We start from the raw sequence: 22,639 nt of genomic DNA, 5'->3' as shown, positions 1-22,639 counted from the left end.
GTAAATGGGAGGAAAAATGCCTGCTGATCAGAGCACTGTAATTTCCCCATGCCTTGTTCTCATGGGGCCAAGTGCATCACTTGTAGAGAAGCAGATACTGGAGGTTATACATGGTCTGACACCACCATCTGACCTCTCTGTGCCTATTCCTCACTGTGGTGCTTTCTCATATAACATTTGTGCTCTTGGTGTTCCTTTGTTTAGCTCAGTGAGGACATGAGGGACACTAAAGCATATGTGATGTTGGAAAATCTGGAACTTGCTATTTGTAGATAGCATATTCCTGTATTATCGTTGTTTGATTTAGTGCCCTTTACTGCAATAACTCAGTCTCCAGAGGAGTACTGAGTGACTCCTGCTGCTGCTTCCACGTCTAACTGGCTTCTTACAGGATAATTTGCAGAGATGCTGCTTTGGAGTATAGTGTCAGGGGACTGCACTGGATGTGTCATCGAAACCCTCTTTCCTTAGGCACTCTCATTGCCAGGCTTTACATCAGCTCCTTTTCATCTCTGCATGGCATCTGTCTGACACCTGAGCAGTCCTGAAGCTGGTAGGAGCTTCCCACCGTTGAGCAATGGACAGTTTGTAGATCTGCCAGCATTCCTACCAAGGACTCTGTCAAATAACGTTGAGCCATTTCCCTAGTAAGGAGGAAGATGTATCTGCCACTGGATTTAAAACAGAAGCAGCCAAGTAGCAGTCTGTGGCACATGGGGAGGGATTTCTTTTCCCCAGTGCTTGCATTCATTCTTGTTCAGAGCCTGATTACTCCTGCATAGTATTTACCTTTAGGGGAATATACATAACTAGACATGCTTCATTACTGGACCAGATAATAGATAAGAGCTTCTAGTCAAAGTTCTTTTGTATCTCTCATGAATATATAGACAGATGTAGAAATATGTACACACAATAGAATACAAATGAATGGAAGTATAGAGATTCAAAAGGTGGTTACAGTTTTACTGATTGTCACTATAGATAGGAGGTCAGAAATTTCCTTTCCTAAAACTTCAGTACTGATTTCAAAACTAGGTTTGTTAACCTGCTATTATTCAACCTAACCCTTCTCTGAAAAGCAAATTTACCATAAACATACCATTTAATAATCAGGCATCTTGTAGTCTGTTTAGGTAAAATATATAATGTGACATTCATAAGAAAGTGTACTCTCAAATGCTGTTGGTAAAATGTTATGCATTTTATTAAAAAACACATCGAAGTGAAAACCTTAACTTAAACTACGTATCATTAGTGACTGCTGGTGTGCCTTCATTATTGATAAACCGGTCTCAAAGAGAAAAAGATATAGTTGATACACCTTCCATGCCCCTTTGCTAGGACTTCTTGTCTGAGACCCTTTATAAGACCTTATTGATTGTGACTCTCAAAACATTCTTCTCAGGTGAGAACTTTCTCCTCCCCTTTGCTTACATTTTTATTGTTTTTTGAGACATGGTGGCATGCCTGGAAAGGCCTGCAGAGGCATTTGCTCTTGCTTGGCAGGTTGTTCCCAGCCCTGATGCATTCTGTCTCTGCCACTTTCAATGCATAAAGTACCTCCCACTGCTCCAGGTGTGCTTGGACATAAGATTCATCACATCTTACGTGACCTCATTAGCTGAAGAAATAAGCAGATTTACAGCAGGCAATTTTGTTTCTGTTACCTCTCTAGGGAGGTCATTTTCTGTAAAGCTCTTCTCATAATACAAACATAATTTGGTTGATAAATCCAGTAAGTTCACTTCATTATTTCCATAGGGTCGCATTCATTTTTGTATGTGAATTGAAGTTGGTTTCTTTTTCAAACTGTTTGCAAGTCTCATGAGTTTCATAAGTTGTAGTATTGATAAGTATCCATCTAAAACCATGTTACTTGTTCTTTGTTATTTGTATTTGTTCTCCTTTAAAACAAATTAAAAAAACCTTATCTAGAAAGGGAACAATATGCTGGAGATTTTTTACATAAATCATTTTGCTAATGCTAGTGATACAGCAAGAAAAATGTGGGTTTTATAACAATAAGGAAAAATAATTTTACTACCAAAAAGGAGAATTTCTAAACTCTTAATGTGCATTTACACTAATAGGAAATATTATACAGGTAGATACTGTGAATAAGAGTGATACAGTAAAATAATAAGAAAATCTATTTAGAAAAGCCCCCCAAGTGCCTGTTAACTGTATTCACCTTCAGATAAATAGGACAGTGTATGCACCACTTATCTTAAGAGGTCCTAATGAAAAGCTGTTCATGCACATTGTGACTAATCCAAAGTGGGACAGCAAAGAATTACCAGTGTTTGATGACAGGCCTATAATGGCCTTAGCAATATTACTGAATAGCCTTTTCAAAAGCGTGTTTTATTAGCAGGTTTTTTTCAGAAATGGTCATCGTCTAATGCAAAATTTAGTTGGATTTTAGATACATGAAAAAAGTCCTGTCCCACCGTCTGTTGAAGGTATCAGTTCTTCCATAGACATAGAGGACAGTGTCCCAGCCAGCCTCAACAGGGCATGTGGAAGAGCTGGGTACAGACATCCGTCAGATAACACCCTTGCCTTAGCTTCAGTAACCCTCCTATATTTCATAGCCACCTTGTTTCACTAAAAGGGAAGTTTCTTTCACCAAAGCCTGACCTTTGAAAGCAAACTTCCTGGATTTTTAGAGATAAAGTTACATGGACAACATCCATGAGACAAAAGGATCTCCTGAAGCTGCAGGAGTGATACATATGAGGCAGCAGTATCCTCTTCCACTTAGTGCCTTTTTCCAAACAAATCCAAGAGTCTTATTTTAAATACTGTGACTGTTTGTAGTATAAAACAGGATGAAATTTGAAAAACATTTCCTTTTGCTGAAGTCTCCCTTCCCTCAACCCCATGAGTCCTGAAATGTACTGGTTTGGCCTTTTGTTTGTCATGGGTTTGGGTTTAGGTTTTGGGGGTTGGGTGGGATTTTTTTTTCATTTTGTTTGTAGAATCAAATGTTCCTTATTTTAAACAATAAATTATGTAAAAGTTTTTCTTGACTGCTATACTTAGGATTTAGTTATATAAACTGTTTTCCTCTCCCTTCTTCTTCTTCTTCTCCCTGTTGACGCACAGAGTCCCCAGGAAATCTCAGCAGTGGAGGAGAGGCTGAACTCGGTTTGAGTTCCATATAACATTGCTCACCCTCTGCCTCTCTGGAAACTCATTTTCCAATTGCTGCCGTGGGTGGAGTAAATGGCACCGATGTTTCCATCTGGGATTCTTTCCAGCTTGTGCCTTCTGTCACTGAGACATTTCTTTTCTGCTTTCCAGACCTTTTATGATATGCTCAAGAGTAAAAATGGCAATGCTTGATATTTTCCATTCTTTTTCATCCCATCTTTTGGAAAAAAAAAAAAAAATCTCTTTAACAAGGGTTAAACAAGTCTCACCAGTTAAATTGGACTGAGTTTGTACATCTTTATATTCTGCACAGTTAAACTCTTTCCTAAAGTGTTTTTTTAAACAACAAAACATCCCCCAGCTTTTCATATCTGGGATCTAAAACCACAATGGATTTCAAGATCCATGAAGTATCATTTTTTATTACAAGTAAGTGTGGTAGACAATAGCAGAGTATGTACTGAGAGCAGCTGGGCTTTTAAAACTGCCCTGTGTGAAGAGACTGCACTCAGAAACTCTTAAGTAAACAACTTAGCTATATGCTGTTTATTCCACCTCTCTCTTTGTCTTTTCTTTGCTAACACAGGTCCACAAAGATTCTCGAGTTCTCAAGCCCTAGCTTTTGGATGTATGTAATGTCAATGTGGTTTCAAAATCACATGATTTCCTAGCTCTGTATCTTATCCTTCACCCAACGTTTCACAATGTTGGATTGTCAGCTAGGATAACAAAAGGAGCCAGATTGTGTTGTGCCACCTCTTTTTCTAGTTCATGCATAAGTTGCTGACAGGATATTTTTCTGTGTTTGTAGCACGTTTGGTGGATTTGGGGCACATTCTTTGCTTCCTTTTCTCCTCATTCATGTGACCCTTTTCCAGTGCTTCCAAATGAGCTAATGTCTCTTCAACATGGAGGAAACCAACCCAAGTTGGTTAGGATGTGTATTGTTCTTTTGTTTTATTTGTGGTTTGTTTTGGTTTTTTTTAATTGGTCTTTGTTCGGGTTTTTTTTTCTTTTTTAAAGCATAACCACAAAGAGAGAATATATAACTTTCTGCCCTAAATACCTCTTTTGCATTAGGGATGGATAATTTAATGGAGCAAGGTATTATAGAAGAACAGTGCCATGTCTCTGTCCTCATGAGCATAGCTGCATGCAGATTAAAAAAGCTCTGTAGTGCTGCTACTGTATGCCAGATTTGCTATTTGCTCTTGTTTGCATGACAGTATTTCTAATATACTAATATGATATGGAAATAATGGCACATCACAGTTCTTTCAACATATTGTATCACTGCTTTATCATATTAGGCTAATATACTACGAGAGTTGATAGCACCTCTCCATGTCAAATGGGATCCACTTCTCTTGGCACTGAACCGATTGGACTCAAAGGTTGATAAACTTATCATTAGAGAATTGGCACGACGGAGACTCAACTTCAGCCTCTTGCAAGCAACCTAATGGCCTCCGTTCAGAAAGTCAGTTCTTCTTGAATAACTTTGATGTTTATAACAGAGAACAGACCTGTTAAAGCATAGACAACCACATGCCTGGATATGAGGCCTTCAGGAAGGTGTCAAAGGGCATTGCCAGTCTTTTGAAGAAATGCACCCTTTCCACAATGGGACTAGGCACAAAGTCAGATCCAGTCTACACGGAGCACATTTGCAGAAAATACTGCCCCCCGCATGGGAGAACGGAAGGGGAAGAGGGTCTTGGCAGGGGAAGGGCTTTGATGTCACTCAGTTTTGTTCTGCAGACCTCGAGGAATTAAAGAGGGATTCAGCCATGGTAACTGTAAAACCCTGTTGCTTGTACTGAACTCCAGTGAACCCGTTCAGGCCAACCAGACAGAGTCGTGTCATTTAAGCATACTTCACATTAGTGAAGGAAGTCACCTTACTGTGTCATGCTAAACTAAGTGTATTCTGTCAAGTGGAGGTATGTACAGACCTTTCGGAGACTTCCATTTATCTAATGATGTGTAATGAATTATCAGAGGGTACACTGGCACTCGTTTGGATGATGACGGAGAAGATACCTCACACTGAGATTTATTAAACTCTGCAGATAAATTCTTCAGTTCCTCTTTATCTTCTAGGACTTAAACATGTGAGTGATGCTGCCTGGCCAAGCAGGCACAAAGTATTCTCTGTATAACACCCAGACTCCAGAGGGCTGTTTTGGGGCCAGTATTTGTCTGGATGTCACTCAAAAGTAGATTCAGATATTGTATTTATCATTATGTTCTGGGTCCCCTATGGGTTGATGTTTGCCTCTATCTCTGTGGTTAGAATGTGGATTTTCCTTAATATATTTGGCTAAGGGTGTATTGTAATAATGTTAATGCTAATTACTTGATATTTCATACTATCTTATGGGGAGATACTTTTAAAAAATGTATTTTGAAATGTTTTCTTTCTGTTTGCTCAATGTATGGTATTGCATTATGTTAATACCAATAAAATTATATATATATAGTTATATATATTTCCCTTTTATAAAGAAGTAAATTATGCTTTTTTTGCCTCACAAACAGGAAATGTGCAGTGAATAAAATTACATCATTCTGCCTTACAGCAGATGACAAAGCTTATAATAGTTTTAATATTCTTTTTTGAAAAATAAAAAGTATAGTATGACATAAACTAGTTGGAAATTCATCAAAATGCATGTTTTGTGTTTCTGCTCAATGGGACTGTCACAAATCAGCCTAAATATTTAGCAATGTTGTTTTGGCATCTTTAATTTCTTCCAATCAAAAACATACACTGTATTGCTATTATTGATTACAAAACTGTACTGTCATAAATTTTTGCCTGTTGGCCAAATAGACAAACCCACTGAGTTTTTATGACTCTCTTGTCTGTAGGAATTGATTTTAAAATTTAGTGCTCTTTCCAACGCTTGGCAAAGGCAGAATTTATTTTTTATATAAGGTTGCCTTTGAAGTACCTGCCTCTGCCAGGGCTGATAAATCACTGCTAAGTACATAAAGATTCTGCAACGTGAAGGATATGTCATTAAAGCCTTGTTGGAATGGCCTGCAACCCCAGCCAGTCCTTTACATTCTGTCATTAAATTCCATAATTAGTTAGAGGTGAAATGTTTTGGAAATGAATTAGAGAAGCAGAAGCAAAGATGTGACTCTAAAATGTCCTTTGGCTGCCATTTGGGGTTATGCTGGTGGCTTATTTGCTGCTTGTAGCCAAAGGCCAGCATATATCTGCGCTAATATGAATTAGATCGTCTTCAGCTTCCTCTTTTTCTTTTCCCCACCCTTTCTAACATATTGTATTGCGTATCTTTGTTTTGCAGAGGCATTCAGAAGGGCTGTAATTAGCAGTCCCCGGCATTTAATTGCATACACATTTGTTAAATATTTTTCTGTATGCCTTAAAATAAAGTATAGAAAATGGCAGTAAATGTTTCTTTAATGAAGGCACTTGATTTATTCATGAAGTCAGGATTTTTTAAAGGTGTTATTTTGGGCTTAATAAAGGAAATAAGCCAGCACATTTTCAGTTTTGCCTTTGCGTAACCATTGTCTGTCAGGGCTGATGTTCATTTCCTTTCTCTTGTTTCTTTTATGCGCAAACACATTCTGCCCAGTGGATGGGGAACGGACCTTTCTTCTGTGACGACTCTCATGCCAGTTTAGAAAGAGAGCTTTATCTTAAGGTGCATATGCATTCACAAGTTCATTATGACATTTGATGACATGAATAATGTCTAGAAAAGCCGCATGGTATTGCATTTCTCTCATCACAGTAATAGCTTTTGTTCTCAAAGGTACTTTGAACTCTGTGCAGTGCTTACAGACCATGGTGGTGTGATGGGCATTCAGCAGCTGACAGGGGGTGCTTAATATTTGGCAGTGTCCTGCCCTACACAAATAACATGTAAATCAGCATGCAGATTAATTAATCTGGAATTTAATCAGCACATCTATCATAACGTGCAATTACAAATCCAGTAATAAATCTGAATATCTGAATAAATATGACATCTTCTGGGATAACATTTTCAGAAGTATTTCAGGCCCTTTTCATAAATGCCTCGGGAGGTGCTTCCCCGATAGACCCCAGTGCGTTGCAGAGGTAACTGAGATGGCTATTAAATTAATCTGGCCCCCGCCCACATGAATTTGCCATGTTTCTTTCATGTTGAAAGTAGGATTGCAATTCCTAAGTGATACAAGTGCTTTCAAAAATGTTACTCTCATGACACATTTCCATATAAATAAACAAACTTGAAGTAGAGTTCATTTTCTTGGTGGGTGTTGCTCACCAGGAATACATACCCCTTCCGTTCAGGCTGGCTTTCATGTATCAAGCCCTTAAACCTTGACAGGCATTGCTGTTGTGCAAGCGTGACTGTGGCTTGGTTCTGACTGGTGAGTAACGTCGCTGGGTCCATATCGTTTGTCACTTAACCTTTCACAACTTCGGGTGCTGTAACAATTTAGGTTTCTGAAAAAACATTTTCCTGAAGGAGTAATTGCTTCCATAGATTGCTTGTGAGATGCATCCATAGGGACTTCCTCATCCTGTTTAAAAGTCACAGCATCCCCAGACATATAGCAATTTACCCAGTTTGCTTCAGCTTCTGGCTTATCTCATAAATAGGAGAAGTTTTTCATTGTTTCTGAACTGCAGGGACTGAAGGGAAGCATACCATCAAAATCTAATTGCTCTGTGTTTATTTCACTTCATCATTGGTAGCTTGTGGTAAAATGAAACAGCACTTACATCAATGTGTGGCACAGAAAAATGTCAGGATATCCTATTTCATCACGTTAAAATTCTCCCAAAGAGTCACTAAAATCTGTTCAGCAGATGAAGGTTAAACTGATGCCTTCATAGGCAACTTAATGAGTAGAGTACCGTATCCAAATACCAAAGGATGCAGTTATAACACTGCTGCCAAAAACTTCTGCCGCTGATCAGAGTTCCCTATTACTTTGGGATGCTTTGGAGTTATTTCATCTTCATTCTTATGCCCTCACTGAAATCACAGCCCACCAATATAACCTCATGAAACAGCAGGGCTGGGAGCAAATGAGGAGCTTCTCCTGATGCTCATTCGAGGTGTGTAAGAGCTGTCAAGAGGCAGCACGAACAGAGCGAGCTAATTATTCCCTCTGCCTGTGTTTTCCCTTCGCACTAACATATTAACCCATTTGCTGGCACCTGTGCTTCTATTGCTAAGTGGATGCTGAAAATGCCTAAATGTTACTGTCAGCACAACAATGCAGGTCTGCAGGGAGAAACCCTGAGGATCGTTTTTTTTCTAATGCCAAGTTTAGTGTCAGCTGGTTTTAAAAAGCAATTCCAGTTGCGTGGAAAGCTGAAAAGAGGTGGCTGATGTGGGTGTGAGACTTCTAGTAAGACAGCTCAAGTGTCCCATGAAGCCTGGAGGTTGAAGAGGCTTCGTCCTGCCAGCTCACAAACTGCAGTCTGCAGGGCAGTGGTGGCTCACAAGGCTGTGACAAAGTGTAGGCAGGTTGTCATTCAGATATCACCACAAAGGTGACCTCAGAGGAAAAGAGATTCGCAGGGATCTTACTGATCCAAAAAGAACACCACTAGTGCCATAAGTAGTTCACAAAAATAATTAGACCTTTGGTGCCAGCATCTCTCAGGCCTTACAAAGGGTACGGTTTGATCTTTTAAAACTTTTTCTTGTACCTAACTGCTTCTGACTGAACTTGGTGGTAGTGGAAAAGGCCTGAAATACCTTTGGAAATCTGTCCTATGGGAGATGAGTTTTCCACTTGCCTGCACAGTTCACTTTATTTCAAGAAACCAATTTATTACACTCATGCATGTGAGAGGAGAGGCAGCCTCATACCATTGGGTGGAAAACTCCAGCACATTGCAGAGCTCTGCTGTTTTGGTGCTTTCAGTGAACAGCCTCTTTAGGGACTATCTTTTTTGCCTGCAGGTTTACATAATAGGAGAGAATAGAAACTGTGTACAACTATCATAGTAACCCAAAAATACTTCCCCTTTAGAGGAAAGCATGGTATAAAATGCAAATTTAATACTTGTTCTCTGATCCAGTCCCTAATGTTTCACCAACTACAAGGATCAAAGCTTTTTTTAAAACACTGCTTCTCCCTTCCTTGACTTAAGACTTTGGGAAAAATCCTGCATTTTCAGGTATACAAGGCCAGAAGGGATGGAGGATGACATGAATCAGAAAAGGGCAGACAAAGGGAAGGAATAACAGAGAGAAAGATTGCAAAGGCCAGGTACTGCACAAGAAGTCCCCAGCTTTACTTCAGCTTGCTTAAACTTTTCTTCACTCATGGAAAGCATTAATAAATACATGTGTATGTTTATATTCATACATATATATATATATATGCACAGGCATACTCACATGCCCAGTCAGGCCTTGATTTTAACATGCTATAGCAGATGGCGCAGGTTTCTATTTGTGCTTTAACAGGGAAATCTGCTCTATATTACCCAGAGCAGATGATTAGCAGTTGGCTTCCATGTAAACCGGAGCTGCATCTTATTGCACATCCTGCCTGCTCTGCTGTGCCAGGCTTAAACACTGTTGCTTCTTCCTTTTCTCAGTAATCAGGGATGTGACCTGTAGCATTTTCCTATCAGGAGCTGACTTTCCATGTCACTGTGGCTTCCCCCATACCTGTGCAGGGGTGACCTCATATGCAGCACATAGCTGTGCAGAACACCATCTCCTTGTAAACCTTTCTTTGATTTCACCATTTCATTCCTTTTAGCTTGTAGTCTGGGGGGAAAGGAAATACCTAGCTTAGTCTGCCTGTCTTCCATCCAAATAGTGTAAAAAATTACTAATTCCTTGTTCTTTTCATCATAAGCATTTGGATACACCTCCTTCTTGTGCAGTTTAGACTCTGATTAACCTCAACAGCAGCAAAGATGTGTTTAAGCCTTGCACCGATGAACCAACTACTTCTTTGGAGGATTTCTCCTCTCCCCTCCCTTCCAACACAGCTAAAACCTACATCCACTCTCCTTCCATCCTTCTGCTTTTATCACCTTAAATATTGGGAGATCCCTTCTGTCTTTCTTCTAACTGTTCTCCAGGATTTACAAGCCCAGACAGGCTGTTGGACCCTGTGGCTGCATCACATCCCCTGCCCCTACCTGCCTGTTAGCACACTCAGGCTGGCAGATAGCCTAAGCTGGGGCCCAAGAGCTTGCTGCAGGAGGCCTCTCCCTGAGGGATCAGCAGGCATCTGTCTGCTGCACTACCTACCAATGAAACCATTGCAGGACAAGGTGGGTTTTGGTAGACCTGTTAGTTAGACATGGCGCAGCCAACATGCTGTGGCATAGGAAGATCCCTCGTTGGTCTTGGGATTTGCTTGTGGCAGACAAGCTTATCTGTTCCCAATGTAGATGCATAAGGGTCAAGATGGCAAAGAAAACAAAAAACAAAAAAACCCCACAAAACTCAGAGATTTGTGCATCAGGGCCTGTTTTATCTATCTTGGGACTATTTTCCAGAGGCCAGGGATGCTCTCTGTTTTGGTGGAGCATCTACTGACGCTCTCAGAAAGTCTCTGGGAGGCTTCAGGTAGATGCCTCCCCTGTGCAAAAAGTGAAGCAGAAAGGTGTAACTCTCAAATTGGAAGAAAATCTTTGGGATCTGTAGGGCAGAAATTACATATGGCAACTGTTTAATAGTGTAATTAGTGATGTATTCTAACAAAATTGACTCCTTAAGATCCTGAGAAAGCTGAGCTGAGCTAGTTCCTCTGCCAGAGGGTGTGAGCTCACCAAAAGGAATGAAAAAGGGAGTTTAAATTTCAGTGGAGCCAGGGGATTTCAGTCTGACTGTACCTTGTTTGCTCTCTGTCACCGTCTTTGCAGCAGCTTGGCTTTCTCGGGATTTGCAGAGGGTGGTAATTTTGTTCAAATGCAGGGCTAAGTGCAAGTAGGGGAGTGGGCATACATAAGAAGGGTTGCACAAGGAAGGAAAGCACATCACTAAGCCTTAACGGTAGCAAACAGCAAAGAGGATAGAGGAAAAACCAGAGAAAGCCATCAGGGAGACAGCAGTGTCCATCAGTCAGGATGAGGAGTCTGAAGATGATGGGATGAGCTTGGGTAGCATTAGGAGGCACTGGCAGAGCACAAAGGGGCCTCAAGGAAGAGCTTCAACCCTTAAAAAATCTGACCTTGTCAGTACAGTGGGTGACAAAATTTATGATTAACTGTGTTGTACCATCCTTACGTGGGCAGTTGTGTGCACTTATAGTTCTTGGTGCAGCCACTGGTTCCTCTGGTACCTCACTGAAAGAAGAAAACCATGCCAACTTCCAGTGGCTTGAGCTTTTACAGGGAAAGTGAGTTACAAAAGTGCAGGAACCTCCACTGAAAATTACTAGAGATCATTCCATGTATGTAGAGCAGATTTGTGACAAATGTGTGCTTAGAGATTCTCTGTGTCCAGAGAGCAATGTGTTAGCCAGCTGGGTTGCAAGGGTGACCTTCTGCATGGCCCTAATTCAGTACCATCCTCCTGAATCATCAGTTTACACAGACCAATCATCTTTTGATCCATGAAAATACCAATGTTAACTGTTTCTCCCTGGTTGCTTTTCACTGAAGTGCATGATATTCTTAGTTATTGCTCTTAGGATCTTGGTTTATAAGAGGGGAATAATGTAAAGGTGAATAGCCCAGTGGGGCCAGGAGGTGATTATGCTTGGTTCATTGTGGAGCTCAGGGCATGCTCTTTCCAACAAATGACATCACAGTGTAAGAAATCCCACCAGTTTTTCCTGAATGCCAACAACCCAAACCATTCCTGACCTCTTAGAATTTCACCCACCTCGCCACAATCTCCAGCTCCCTCTCCTGAGAAAATGTAAAAGTAGATACAAATTTTTATGGCATTTTAAGAAGCGAGGGCAGAGAACAAAAAGTTCAGAAACCCTTCCTCGTAGAAAGCAGAATAATGAACAATAACAACACACCATTTACTAGACTGATTCTTTATCTCCTGAATTTAATGCAAATGACTTTGTGTTCACTTGAAGACACAGCAGAAGCTTCATTGTTACAAAATTTAGTACCTGTGTAGTCTTGTATTTGGAAGATACAGTACTGAATTTAGATCCTGTGTGCTGCAGAGTTTACGCAGTTTTATTTCTGCTTCAGAGTTACAGCGTTGTTCAGGCTTGGGTGGGGCAGGGGACAAAAGTATTTCTTCAGAGAAGCGACCCTCCTTTTTAACAGGATATGGAAACAACTACCTGACAGTGTAGAGGAACAGGTGAAATGCGACCTGTGACTCAGCAGCCAAGTGAGGGTGAAAAACAACCCGCTGCGCTGGCTGCCATTCTGAGGTCATCTGCAAAACCCATTAGGCCACGTTTTCTACCTAAATAAGGCATTACCTGAGGCCTTATTCTTTCTAAAGGAGAGCCCTGCTGTAATAGCATGACTCACATACAAATCCACCAATTTAAACAAGGAAAATATGTATTAAGTTCATTTGCATATCTAATCAAGTAACTCGGATACTTTATGGTGCCAAGGGTTTCACCACACCTACAGGAAATCAATCAAAGCTTTTAGAATAAGGGTGAGGGAGAGAAGATTCCTGGATAATCTCATTCCTGCCTACTGAGAGCCACTGAGAGTAGCAGAACCACCACATTCAGTGTTTCTCTGGAAAATATTAAGGGCTTGGCATGTGTTAGCGGAATGCCTGCTGCCCTTTCCCCTGCCATGGGTAGAACAAGGCAGTGTCTTGCCCTGTTTGAACTTCCCCAGCCTCGGCAGCAGCAAGACATTTAAGTGAAGAGACCTGCTGGTTTTCTTCCCTGATCTTTCCTTTACAGCAAATCCCATCCTCTTTTCTACATGCCACTCATAGCTACAGCACCAAGGCAGTGACAGAGCCGGGGGAGGCAGCCCCAGCCAGGTGGAGGTGATGTGCTGATGCGTTTCAAAGACCTGCCATCAGTGCTCTGCTGCCTAACCCTGCCTGCATTGTGCCCCATTGTGTGTCTTCCCATGCAGCCTCAGAGCTGTTCCCATTTGGGGCAAGGGTGGAAATATGCTGCCCAGGGTCTTTCTGAGGCCCATGCTGAGCAGTGGCTGCCTGCACAAGAAGGTGAGCACAAGCTCCCCCCCCAGACCGGCGTTTGAACCCGCATGGGCCATGCTGCCTTCCAGGCTCATTAAAGGTACTTGTCATTCAGGATTGAATCCAAACGTCTTTCTCCATGGTGGGGACCTTTCCTGTTTCAGGAAGCTGTAGATTTTCAATGGCAAGCCTGGAGGTGGTGACCAGTTGCTGGTCCAGGCTCTAGGTCACCCTAGGAAAGTAAATTCAGATGACATGGAGTCAAAGCACTGGCTTTCTTCTTCAACAGACTGTCCATGTACTAATCCTCTCAGGGTACAATGTGGCAATGCTGCTGGGGAAAAGAGACACGAAGAAAGATCTTTTTTGCCTTGCATAACAAGGGATAAGAGAAAAACAGATGTAAAATACTCCCTTGTCAGATCGAGGTGGTTTTCTTTCCTTTGCCCTTTAGCAAATCACTCCCATTCCCATCTGTCAGACTGGCTGAGTTCAGTGTTGAGAGATGTGAACTGATAGAGAGATCCCTAACATCCGATCTCGTTGCTGCATTGACTTTTTAAGAAAGCATAAAACTCAAGACTGCGGGGAATTTAACCAATCTTTTAAGTATTCAGCTACTGAATGTTTTGCCCTTTAACACTTGACATGTTTTAATGAGAAAGAAATCGACAGGAAATAGAAATGCATCTCATTTCTATTTTTCTTTAAGTCCTGGCTGCTTCTTACAGTGATGAACCCAGCCCTCCAAGCAGGGTATCACACGATGGGAGGATTTAAGAAGCTCTGTACAGACCCACAATACCTACATCAGTAAAAAGCCTTTAACCCTTCTTCACTTCCATATCTCTTAAAAAAATTTAGTGCTTTAAAAACAACTCCCCCCTAAAAAAGGCAAAGGAATGAACTGATGAGAGATATAGCTAGGTTAGTTGCTGACTGCAGAATTCTTTGATTGTGTAAAGATCTGTAAAAATGCAAACACTTTGCGTGATGGGATGTGGAGACTTGGTCTCTGGAGTTTTTGCTTGAGCCTGAGGTGAGTAGTTGCTGTACTGCATGGTGGGCTTGAATGGGAGGTTGCCTTGGGTAGCTCATGCTGGGCTAGAAATGTCACTTCTAAACACTGGCTGTCCTCTCTGTTGGTGCTCGATAAAAACCCTCTAAACACCCAAGAAGACTGAGGTTCACTACTTATGGGTACTTTAGCATGTGCCAAACTTTCAGCCGATGGAAATGGCCATATCTTGGTGCAGGGTCAGGCACAGGATAAAAGTAATGCTTGAAACCAAACAGCTGTAGCCTTCCTACAAAAGCTTTCATGAAAGCATCCTGAGGACATGGGCACCTTGGGCCAGGAAAACATACACTACTATGAAAGCCAAGAGTGGGGGGGAGGGTTCCAAGGTCTCTGGGACAGTGGGAAGGCTCTGCACAGGTGGTGTCCGGCTGCTGCGTGCAGAGGTGTGTTGGTGTGCAAGGGGCAGCAGGGACAGAGCTGCCTGCCCCGTTGGCTGGCTGCTCACCCGGGGCTGCCCTGGCTTTTCCTGGTCACTGCTCAGCAAATCCTGGCATTTTACTGCCACTTCCCAAGTTTGTATGGAATCAAGTTTCTCTTCCATGAGAAACAGTGTGTGAGAAGTTGAAATGTTTTGATGCCTTCTAAATGAAACATTTCAAAAGCTCATATCAGAATAACATTTCATCCCCAGCCTTTTCTTGATTTTGTTTTTAGAGAAGCAAAATATTTCTTTTTTATTTTTTCCTTTAAAAAGCTCCCAGTACTAGCTACAACAAATATTTTAAAACCTATAATAAATAAATAAATCTATAATGCAAACAGCTCTGGTTTGGTTTGCCGTGCTGCTGGGTAGGGTGTCATGAATGTGCTCTTACGTCCAGTCGATAGTCTGCTGATGAACCTTCAGGTAATAGAGTAATAAAACACCACAAGTGACAGCAGCACTGACCACTGAACAACGCTCTTGAGTATCAGAAATAAGAGACAAAAAGAAATGGACTTTTCTTAGAAGGAAAACGACATGTCATTCCAAGGCCACCATCATAAACATAATCTTGAATGCCATTATCAGCACTCTCAGGCCAAGATCCCATCCCTGATCACCTTTCTCAGCAGGATGCTTCCAGGCCTTCCCTTCCCTGTAATAACGAAGTCACCAGCATATTTCACTGCAGTTCTAGAGATGTGATTTCTGACAGTATGTCACTGTAATATTACTTCACCTTGCACTTCTTGTCTTTTTTTTCTTCTTTCCGCGGGGGTCAAGACTTTACATACTTGAAAGTTTTTCTCCCTTTGTCCTGAAGGCAATAGCGAGAAGGAGCACTTACAATCACAGCCCTTTTTTCTGGAACTTAGCAGGTGTGAAATGTTCTCCTTATGGTCTAGTTAAACCTGTTAAACATTTTGTGAAGGTTTCTTCCTATAATCACATTAATGATACATTGTTCCTTTCTCTATTTTTTTCCTCTTCTTTTTCTTTTTTTTTTTTTTTTTTTCCTTTTTGTCATTACAGTTGAAACTATAGAGGAAAAAACAGCAGACTCCTTGCAAGATTTGTACAGAGCCTTGGAGCAGGCCAGCCTGTCTCCTTTAGGAGAACACCGGATTTCCACTAAGCTGGAGTATAAGAAATCTTTTCTAAAGAGATGTAACGATCCAGTAGTCAATGAAAAACTGCACCAGCTGCGAATTCTGAAAAGCACTTTAAAGGTGAGATAAAAGAGGGAGGAAAAATCCTGCCCCAGGGTTGGATCGGACTGTAGTGTCTTCGGAGATTAATTGTGCGCAGCTGGAGTCCAGGCTGAGCCTAGTGTACGAAACAGGTGAGGGAGACATGGGGAAATGCTGTTCGCAAAGCAGAGAAAAATGTGCCTTGGGAGACAAATCGAAGTGAGGGGATCAGTTTTTATTTTTGCGCAGATAAAATCTCAGTTAGCTGCTCCTCCTCTAGCTAGTTTAACAGAATTTGACACCAAATTATCAGAGGAGACCTTAATCCCTTTTTTGTCCCTGAACATTTTAATTCACCAAAAGTTATTCACTCTGTAATTGCCAAAGTCTGAAGTTAAGCGAAGCCAGCCTTTCAGAAGGGATCAGTATCTTCTACAACACTTGATTTTTTTCTGATTGCTGAACTTGTCCAGGAGGAAACTGTGTTTGCTTTCTGCATAAACTGATACGATCATTGTATGTAATTAGTAGGACTGATTAAATAAATAGATAGTGGTAATGACAGATTTGAAGATTTTTATGATTCTGAATGTGCCACAGCTCATCTAGCCTCCCTGTCAGCTTCTTTGTTACAGCAGTTTCAATTCTGTCCTGATAGAGATTTCAGCAAACAATATGCTGGATTTCCCCAGGGACCCTGTTAACTATATTAAATTATCACATTTTAAGTCACTAGATAATTGTACAGTGGATTTTGTAACAGCTTTCATCAGAGGGCTTTATCAACATTAATTAATTTAGTTTTCCACCACCTAGAGAAGCATTAATGCAACATTACTTTCATGCTGTGGCACTCCCATCCTGAAAAAAATCTTACATGTGCTTAACTTTCTGCACGGTATCATCTCATTGAAGGCAACTGGTAAACTAGTACTTGTAGTATTATCTGGGTATGTGAGTCTTTACAAGATTGGAGACTGGCAGAAAAAGTCAAGATACACAGGCTTTCCATGTGACTCCTACAAGCATGAGAAACTGAGACAAAATCACAGTACTCTCAGATATGACAGGGTGGCAGGAGGTTCACACCGTATCTGTGCTTTTGCACCGTGGCAGGATCACTCGTACCAAAACTGTGGTTCAGTATAAGCAGCCTGCTGCCATGTTTAATTGTCTTTCTTGTTAGCATTTATTGATATCTGAGCTACATTACGCCAACGGCTTCCTACAAATGGAATTGCTTTCCTCCAGGGAATTCCAAAACCAGTGCAACTTCTTGACCCAGCAGATGCCTGTTTTCGTGCTTCTCTGGGACTTTTTTCTTTTGGACCAAGCAAACACAATTTGTTCATTCTCTGTCCATGAGCCCTGTTTTCTAAGCCTGTTGCCATTCTTGTTTGAACCTTGTTTAGTATAAATCATTCATAAAGTACATGACACCAATAATTGAAAATGCAATGGCAGCAAGTACCAAAGACAGATAATTGCTGTTTCTTGTGTAGAGCAACAGTGTAGAGTGACAGGTACCTGTTTTGCAGTGGCATCATGGTAACACAGGATGAGTTTCTAGCTCCTAAATTATAGCCCAGGTCTCCACCTCTGCCATACTACTGGTAGTCATACCTACTGGTGGCTAGTGCTATTACCTAATCAGTTATTCTTTGTTTTTATCAGCGCCTTTGATTTCTCCTTCCTGAATGCAGCCAATTGCACTGATGGAGTTGGTGTTCTGAAGTCTCCTTGAATTTATCCAAATTAATAGCAATCTGAGAGAGATTCTAGCTCTTGTTGTTCTCACAAGTTCTCTGTTTCATCATCTAAGTCCTTAATAAAAGACCCCTCTGCTGTCTTTCCTGTGACACAACACAAAACCATCCTCCTGCCAGCAAGTATGAGCTACCCGGCTGGTAGTACAGAGGTGTAGGTACCAGCCACAATCTGAGAAGCAGGTTATGGTAGTTCAAGCAGAGATAAGGTAATTGGGAGTTCCCATGGTTTAATTTCCACTGGCCATTCTCTACTTGCACCTCCATTTCTGAAAATGAATATTCTAGCACACCGCGTTAATTAGCTGCTGTTTACAAAGCATGAAAGATACCTTTCAACCTACTGCTTATGGGTGACGTCTCTGACCCTTCTGATCCTCTGACATCAATGTGGGCTGGCACAGCTTAATATTTCCTTTTAATACGTTCCCCAGAAAGATTTAACATACTCGTAGCATGGACATGGAAAATGTGAGTTAGCAACAAGGAGTGTGAAACCTGTCTGGCAGAGAGGATAGAGGGGAGGTTGCTGATGACTGTACCATTCCTACGCAGAGGAGTAGTGCTGGAAATCTGCATGTTAGCTGTGTTTCCAAGGCTTATGTCTGTTGCACTCAGCTTCCACTGCGTGCAACAACCACAAGTGGCTACGGGTTTATCAGAGGCTTACCCTGATCCATACTGGCTGCCTGTCATCTCCGGCCAGTGGCTATGATACAGCCACATCCCCTGCCTCGATGATGGGTAAGGAGGTACCGGCAGCTATGTTAGATTTTCCCCGTTTCTGCCTTCTCTTTACCATTGCGGTGGTAGGAGGAGGTTGCAGCCAGCCAGCCCATCGCTTACACTGGATCTTTAATGAAGACAAGTTATCATTAACACGGGGGTCCTTGCACAAGCCTTTGCAATGTAGCTCTCAGATGTCCCTATGACAAGCCTGGTAAAAAAGGTTTAGCTCAGCTGGCGGGCGAGAGGCCATCTGTCTGCATCCCACGCACCCACGCAGTGTTTCTCATGCTGATCAAGAAGAGCAAACAGATGGCACTTCGTCGTGTGAAACCCATCTTGAGAAATGCAAGCAGCTAATAGTAAACACTACAGGGCTTGCTTTTTCTTGAGCTGAACAAGGGGCGAGGATGGGGAATAGGGACTGTTTCCAAGGATGCTGGACAAGGCAAGGGAAGCCCTAGCCCCGAAGGGTGACATGTGACGCCCTGTAGGAAGGGCTCCTGTTTGTGAACAGTTGTATAGCAGTCAGATAGTCCCCCTGCTTTTAGGGACTCCGTGGCTTGATCTTGCTCTCCCCCATTCTCTCCTTTCACCCATGTAATTGATTTTGCCAGTGACTCATCACTGGCATTGACTCTTTGTTTCTTTTTTCTCACAGGCCAGGGAAGGAGAAGTAGCCATTATAGATAAAGTTCTGGATAATCCAGCTTTGACATCTAGAGACTTTCAAGAATGGAAACAAATGTACCTTGATCTCTTCATGGACATCTATCAAAGCAGCACCCCGAGGGACTCTGTTAATGGCTCCTCCGCGGTTGATGCACTTATAGCCTCTTTAGCGCACACTCACTCTTACATTGAATCGCATGTATAAAGCTCTCCCTTTTTGTCCCTTTGCTACACTTCCAGCCCTTTACTTAAGTGCATAAAGTAGTTTTTATATCAATATGTGGGAGCTCTAGTAAATTCTATTTTAATGTTACTCAGCTGTGTGAAGTAAACCTTCAATGGTCAACTATACCACATCTTTAATGAGGATTTGTATATTTTATATGCTACCAATGCTCTGCTTGTGTTTACCTTCTGTGAAATAACAAACATGATCTTTAGCTATGAAAGAAAAGTATTTAAAAGCATTTTTGGAAGACTGTGGCCTTCATGCAGGAAGTTCCACAAGCTAAAGGTTTTGTTATCAAAGGTCACTTTTACAATGATATTTTATATTATATAATTCCAAGATTGCATTGCATTTTTGGAGTGCAGGTAATATTTTGGTGGTGGGGGAAAACCAATTTTTATATTTAATGAGAAACTCTAGGAGTTTTCTTAAATAGCAGGGAAAAAGTGTAATGTGGTGATTGTTTCAGTTTTCAGTTAAACACACAAAAGGGTGAAAATCAGCAGACAGAAATGACTAATGTGAATTTAGTATCAAAAGCTTAGGTCTTATTTCCTTGTGCTTTATTAAAGCCTATTGGTAAGGTTTACCATCAGTTCAAAGGGATGCTGGTTTGTATTCTAATTAAGACAAAATTATGTGTTATTTGTCTCTCAATCACATTTGGTTGATTTTTTTAAAAACTAGTCATGGTACTGTCATTTATGCTGAACTGTCATTGTACTGAACGTATCAGTATAACGTACAGATTTTGCGAAAGGGAAAATGTAGACTTTGAACATCCATGATAGCAGCGTTTCTCCTGCGCAGAAAAGCACCAGTGGAAAAGGTTCCCAATGAAATGCTTCGAATCTGAGAGGCTTTAAAATTCCCACAATAGAAAAGGAATTAATAGGATTTTTCAGGTAGTCTCCTATGGGTTTTCTGAGCTGTGAAATCTGGCCATATTGTATGCAGGGAAAATTTATGATGGGAGCAGAGCTGAGCACAGAACCTGAAAAATAGCTGAGCAGTAAAAAAGCCTCTGGTTTGCTTTTGAAGGAGAAGGGATGTCTCTGGGTTCTGCTGAGTTCACAAACCAATTAAAATGTGTTAAACTTCCATGAGATATGAGATGTGCTGAAGACAACCCAGTGAATATGAGTAGAAATAGCTCCTTAGAGTTAGGCACATACCTGTAATAGGAAAGTGGGAGGGAAATCTTAAATCACGTATTTACTTTTTATGGGCTTGTTTTTAAAAAGTGATCAGAGCATGACAAAATATTTCTGCTGCTTTTCAGTATTTTGCTGCATAGGTTAGGACTCACGACATGATTTAATAATGCTCATTTGAAAGGGAAAAACCTCCTTTGTACTTTTTACAGCGAGTTGTACTCTTTGCCAACTTTAGACTATTGCCTGTACAGCTCAGTGAATGTACTTTAAACTTTATGAGCTCTGATATTTCCTGGCAGTTATATCCATGAAGGGATGAAGGAAAGAATGGACAGATTTATTTTCTCTCTCCTTCTTTCTTTCTTTTTATTCCTCTCTCTTTCTCTCCCTCTTTTTCTCTCTCTCTTTCTTTTTCTTTTCCTCTTCATCTCTTTCTTTCTTGTTTTATTGCATTTGGGTTGCAAGTGTTTTGCAGATTTTGCACAATTGTACAGAAGAGTGGCCTTTCTGTAGCCCATTTTCAGTAATCCTATATTCAAGTCGATATGGATGACAAATCATGTATTAACGTTTGTATAGAATTCTGGATCCAGTGTAATATTTGTACTATTAGAAGAATATTGTTTGTATAAACTGGACATTTATTTACTGCATGGGTACTGACTTGTATATTAAATTTGTGAGGTTTTTGTATATTTCTCTTAAAAAATGCTTGACTTGAAATGGATTGTGCTATTGTTCCAAGCATTTAGATTCTCTTGCTATCGTTTTACTGGACCAAAATTAAATATATTCATATAAAAAACTCTTTATATCTGATGGACGTATATGCACATTGTGTAGTTGATTCCTTGTCAAAACCAAGGCAGTTCAGGAGACTTAGATCTGTTGCTATGCAACAGCTATTCTGCCTGCACTTTACATTAGTAAAGTCAGCTTGATTGCTTTAAAGGTGAAAATTAAACATTACAGTTTTTTAAGCTAGTCTAGTGACAAAGAACATGTGTCCTATCCATTGTGCTGCCTTCTTTTAAGACTATTAAATGTTCTTCTATATATATTTTTATTGTATTAACTCTCAGCCTAGAAAAGGAACACTGTAAAATGAAATACAATAAATTTAGCTTTTAAATGAACATTTGTGGCTCGAGTTTCAATTTACTCCATAGCAAAGTGATTCTGAGGCATCTGACCATTTTGCCTGCATTTCACAGATCCACGTTATCTTAAAGTACCCCCATAATTTGTGCCTTCGAACTCTGCCAACATGGCCAGAAAGAAATAAGACTGTTGCTATGTAGGCAGACACTGAATAAAGACTTCTGAAAACCTTCAGTTACCGCCCTCCCCATTGTACTCTTTGATGAAAGTTAAACCCTTTTTCACTGCAGGATTCTCTCATGTACTAGCTATGAACAATTTTACCATTATGAGCAGGTCTGATAAAGCAGCACATGCTACTGAGGTAAGTATCAAGGCATTAGTTACAGCAACTCCTGTAACAAGTTTCTGAGATTCTAATAATAAGTATACCCATTTAGCTCTGGCCACCTAAGCTAACACAAGGTTTGAATACAAAAGAAGTGTACTGTACTGGTAGTGTGTATCTTTAAAATAAGGCAAAATAAGCGTCTGAAAGGCAGGCTACAACAAAGGCCACTCAGAGAGAAATGGCTTCTATCAAACAATCACTGTTTTAACTTATGGCCATAACTGAGTCTATATATCAAAGAATCTGTGCTTTCTGTCCAGTAATTTCATGCTAGTTAGCTCAGACGTTCTTGCCTAGTATGCAGCATATCAAATAATACCTTTTCCTTGGCAGTACTTATTATTAGTTCTCATAGGCATCAATTTTCTAGTCTTTATACAGCTCACTTTCATTTTGCTTAGCCATAGCATAAAAATTCAATAGCACTTACCAGTTGGGAAAATTACCTCTGATTAAGAAAACAGAAAAGATGGATTGTTTTTTTTAACCTTTGAAAATCTGACTTGCAACACATATTAATCGCTATCTAGGTATTATTCATCAAAAGTCAAGGATTACGATTCTTGCTCAACACCTCTAAACATGCTACTTGCTACATACATCCTCAGTGAGATCAGCTTCCAGCTCTATAAATCCCAGC

General features: G+C 40.7%; 1 protein-coding gene across 10 annotated transcripts in view; it reads left to right on the top strand.

Annotated features, from left to right (window-relative positions):
• CNKSR2 (connector enhancer of kinase suppressor of Ras 2) overlaps positions 1-22,035 on the top strand; it is a 223,420-nt gene extending 201,385 nt beyond the window's left edge. For 8 of the 10 annotated variants that reach the window (XM_074906110.1, XM_074906092.1, XM_074906062.1 and 5 more), the window contains 2 exons: positions 15,800-15,996; positions 19,111-22,035. In XM_074906110.1, the coding sequence (XP_074762211.1) occupies positions 15,800-15,996; positions 19,111-19,326 (413 nt within the window). In that variant the 3' untranslated portion in view covers positions 19,327-22,035. Of the gene's footprint in view, positions 1-3,111; positions 3,415-4,469; positions 6,598-15,799; positions 15,997-19,110 lie in introns of those variants that run through there. The other 2 variants (XM_074906130.1, XM_074906122.1) reach the window with 2 other exon arrangements.
• The last annotated feature ends 604 nt before the right edge of the window (positions 22,036-22,639 follow it).

Source organism: Athene noctua, chromosome 1, assembly GCF_965140245.1.
Source record: "Athene noctua chromosome 1, bAthNoc1.hap1.1, whole genome shotgun sequence".
NCBI classification, from domain to species: domain Eukaryota; kingdom Metazoa; phylum Chordata; class Aves; order Strigiformes; family Strigidae; genus Athene; species Athene noctua.
This window is presented reverse-complemented; position numbering and strand designations above follow the sequence as displayed.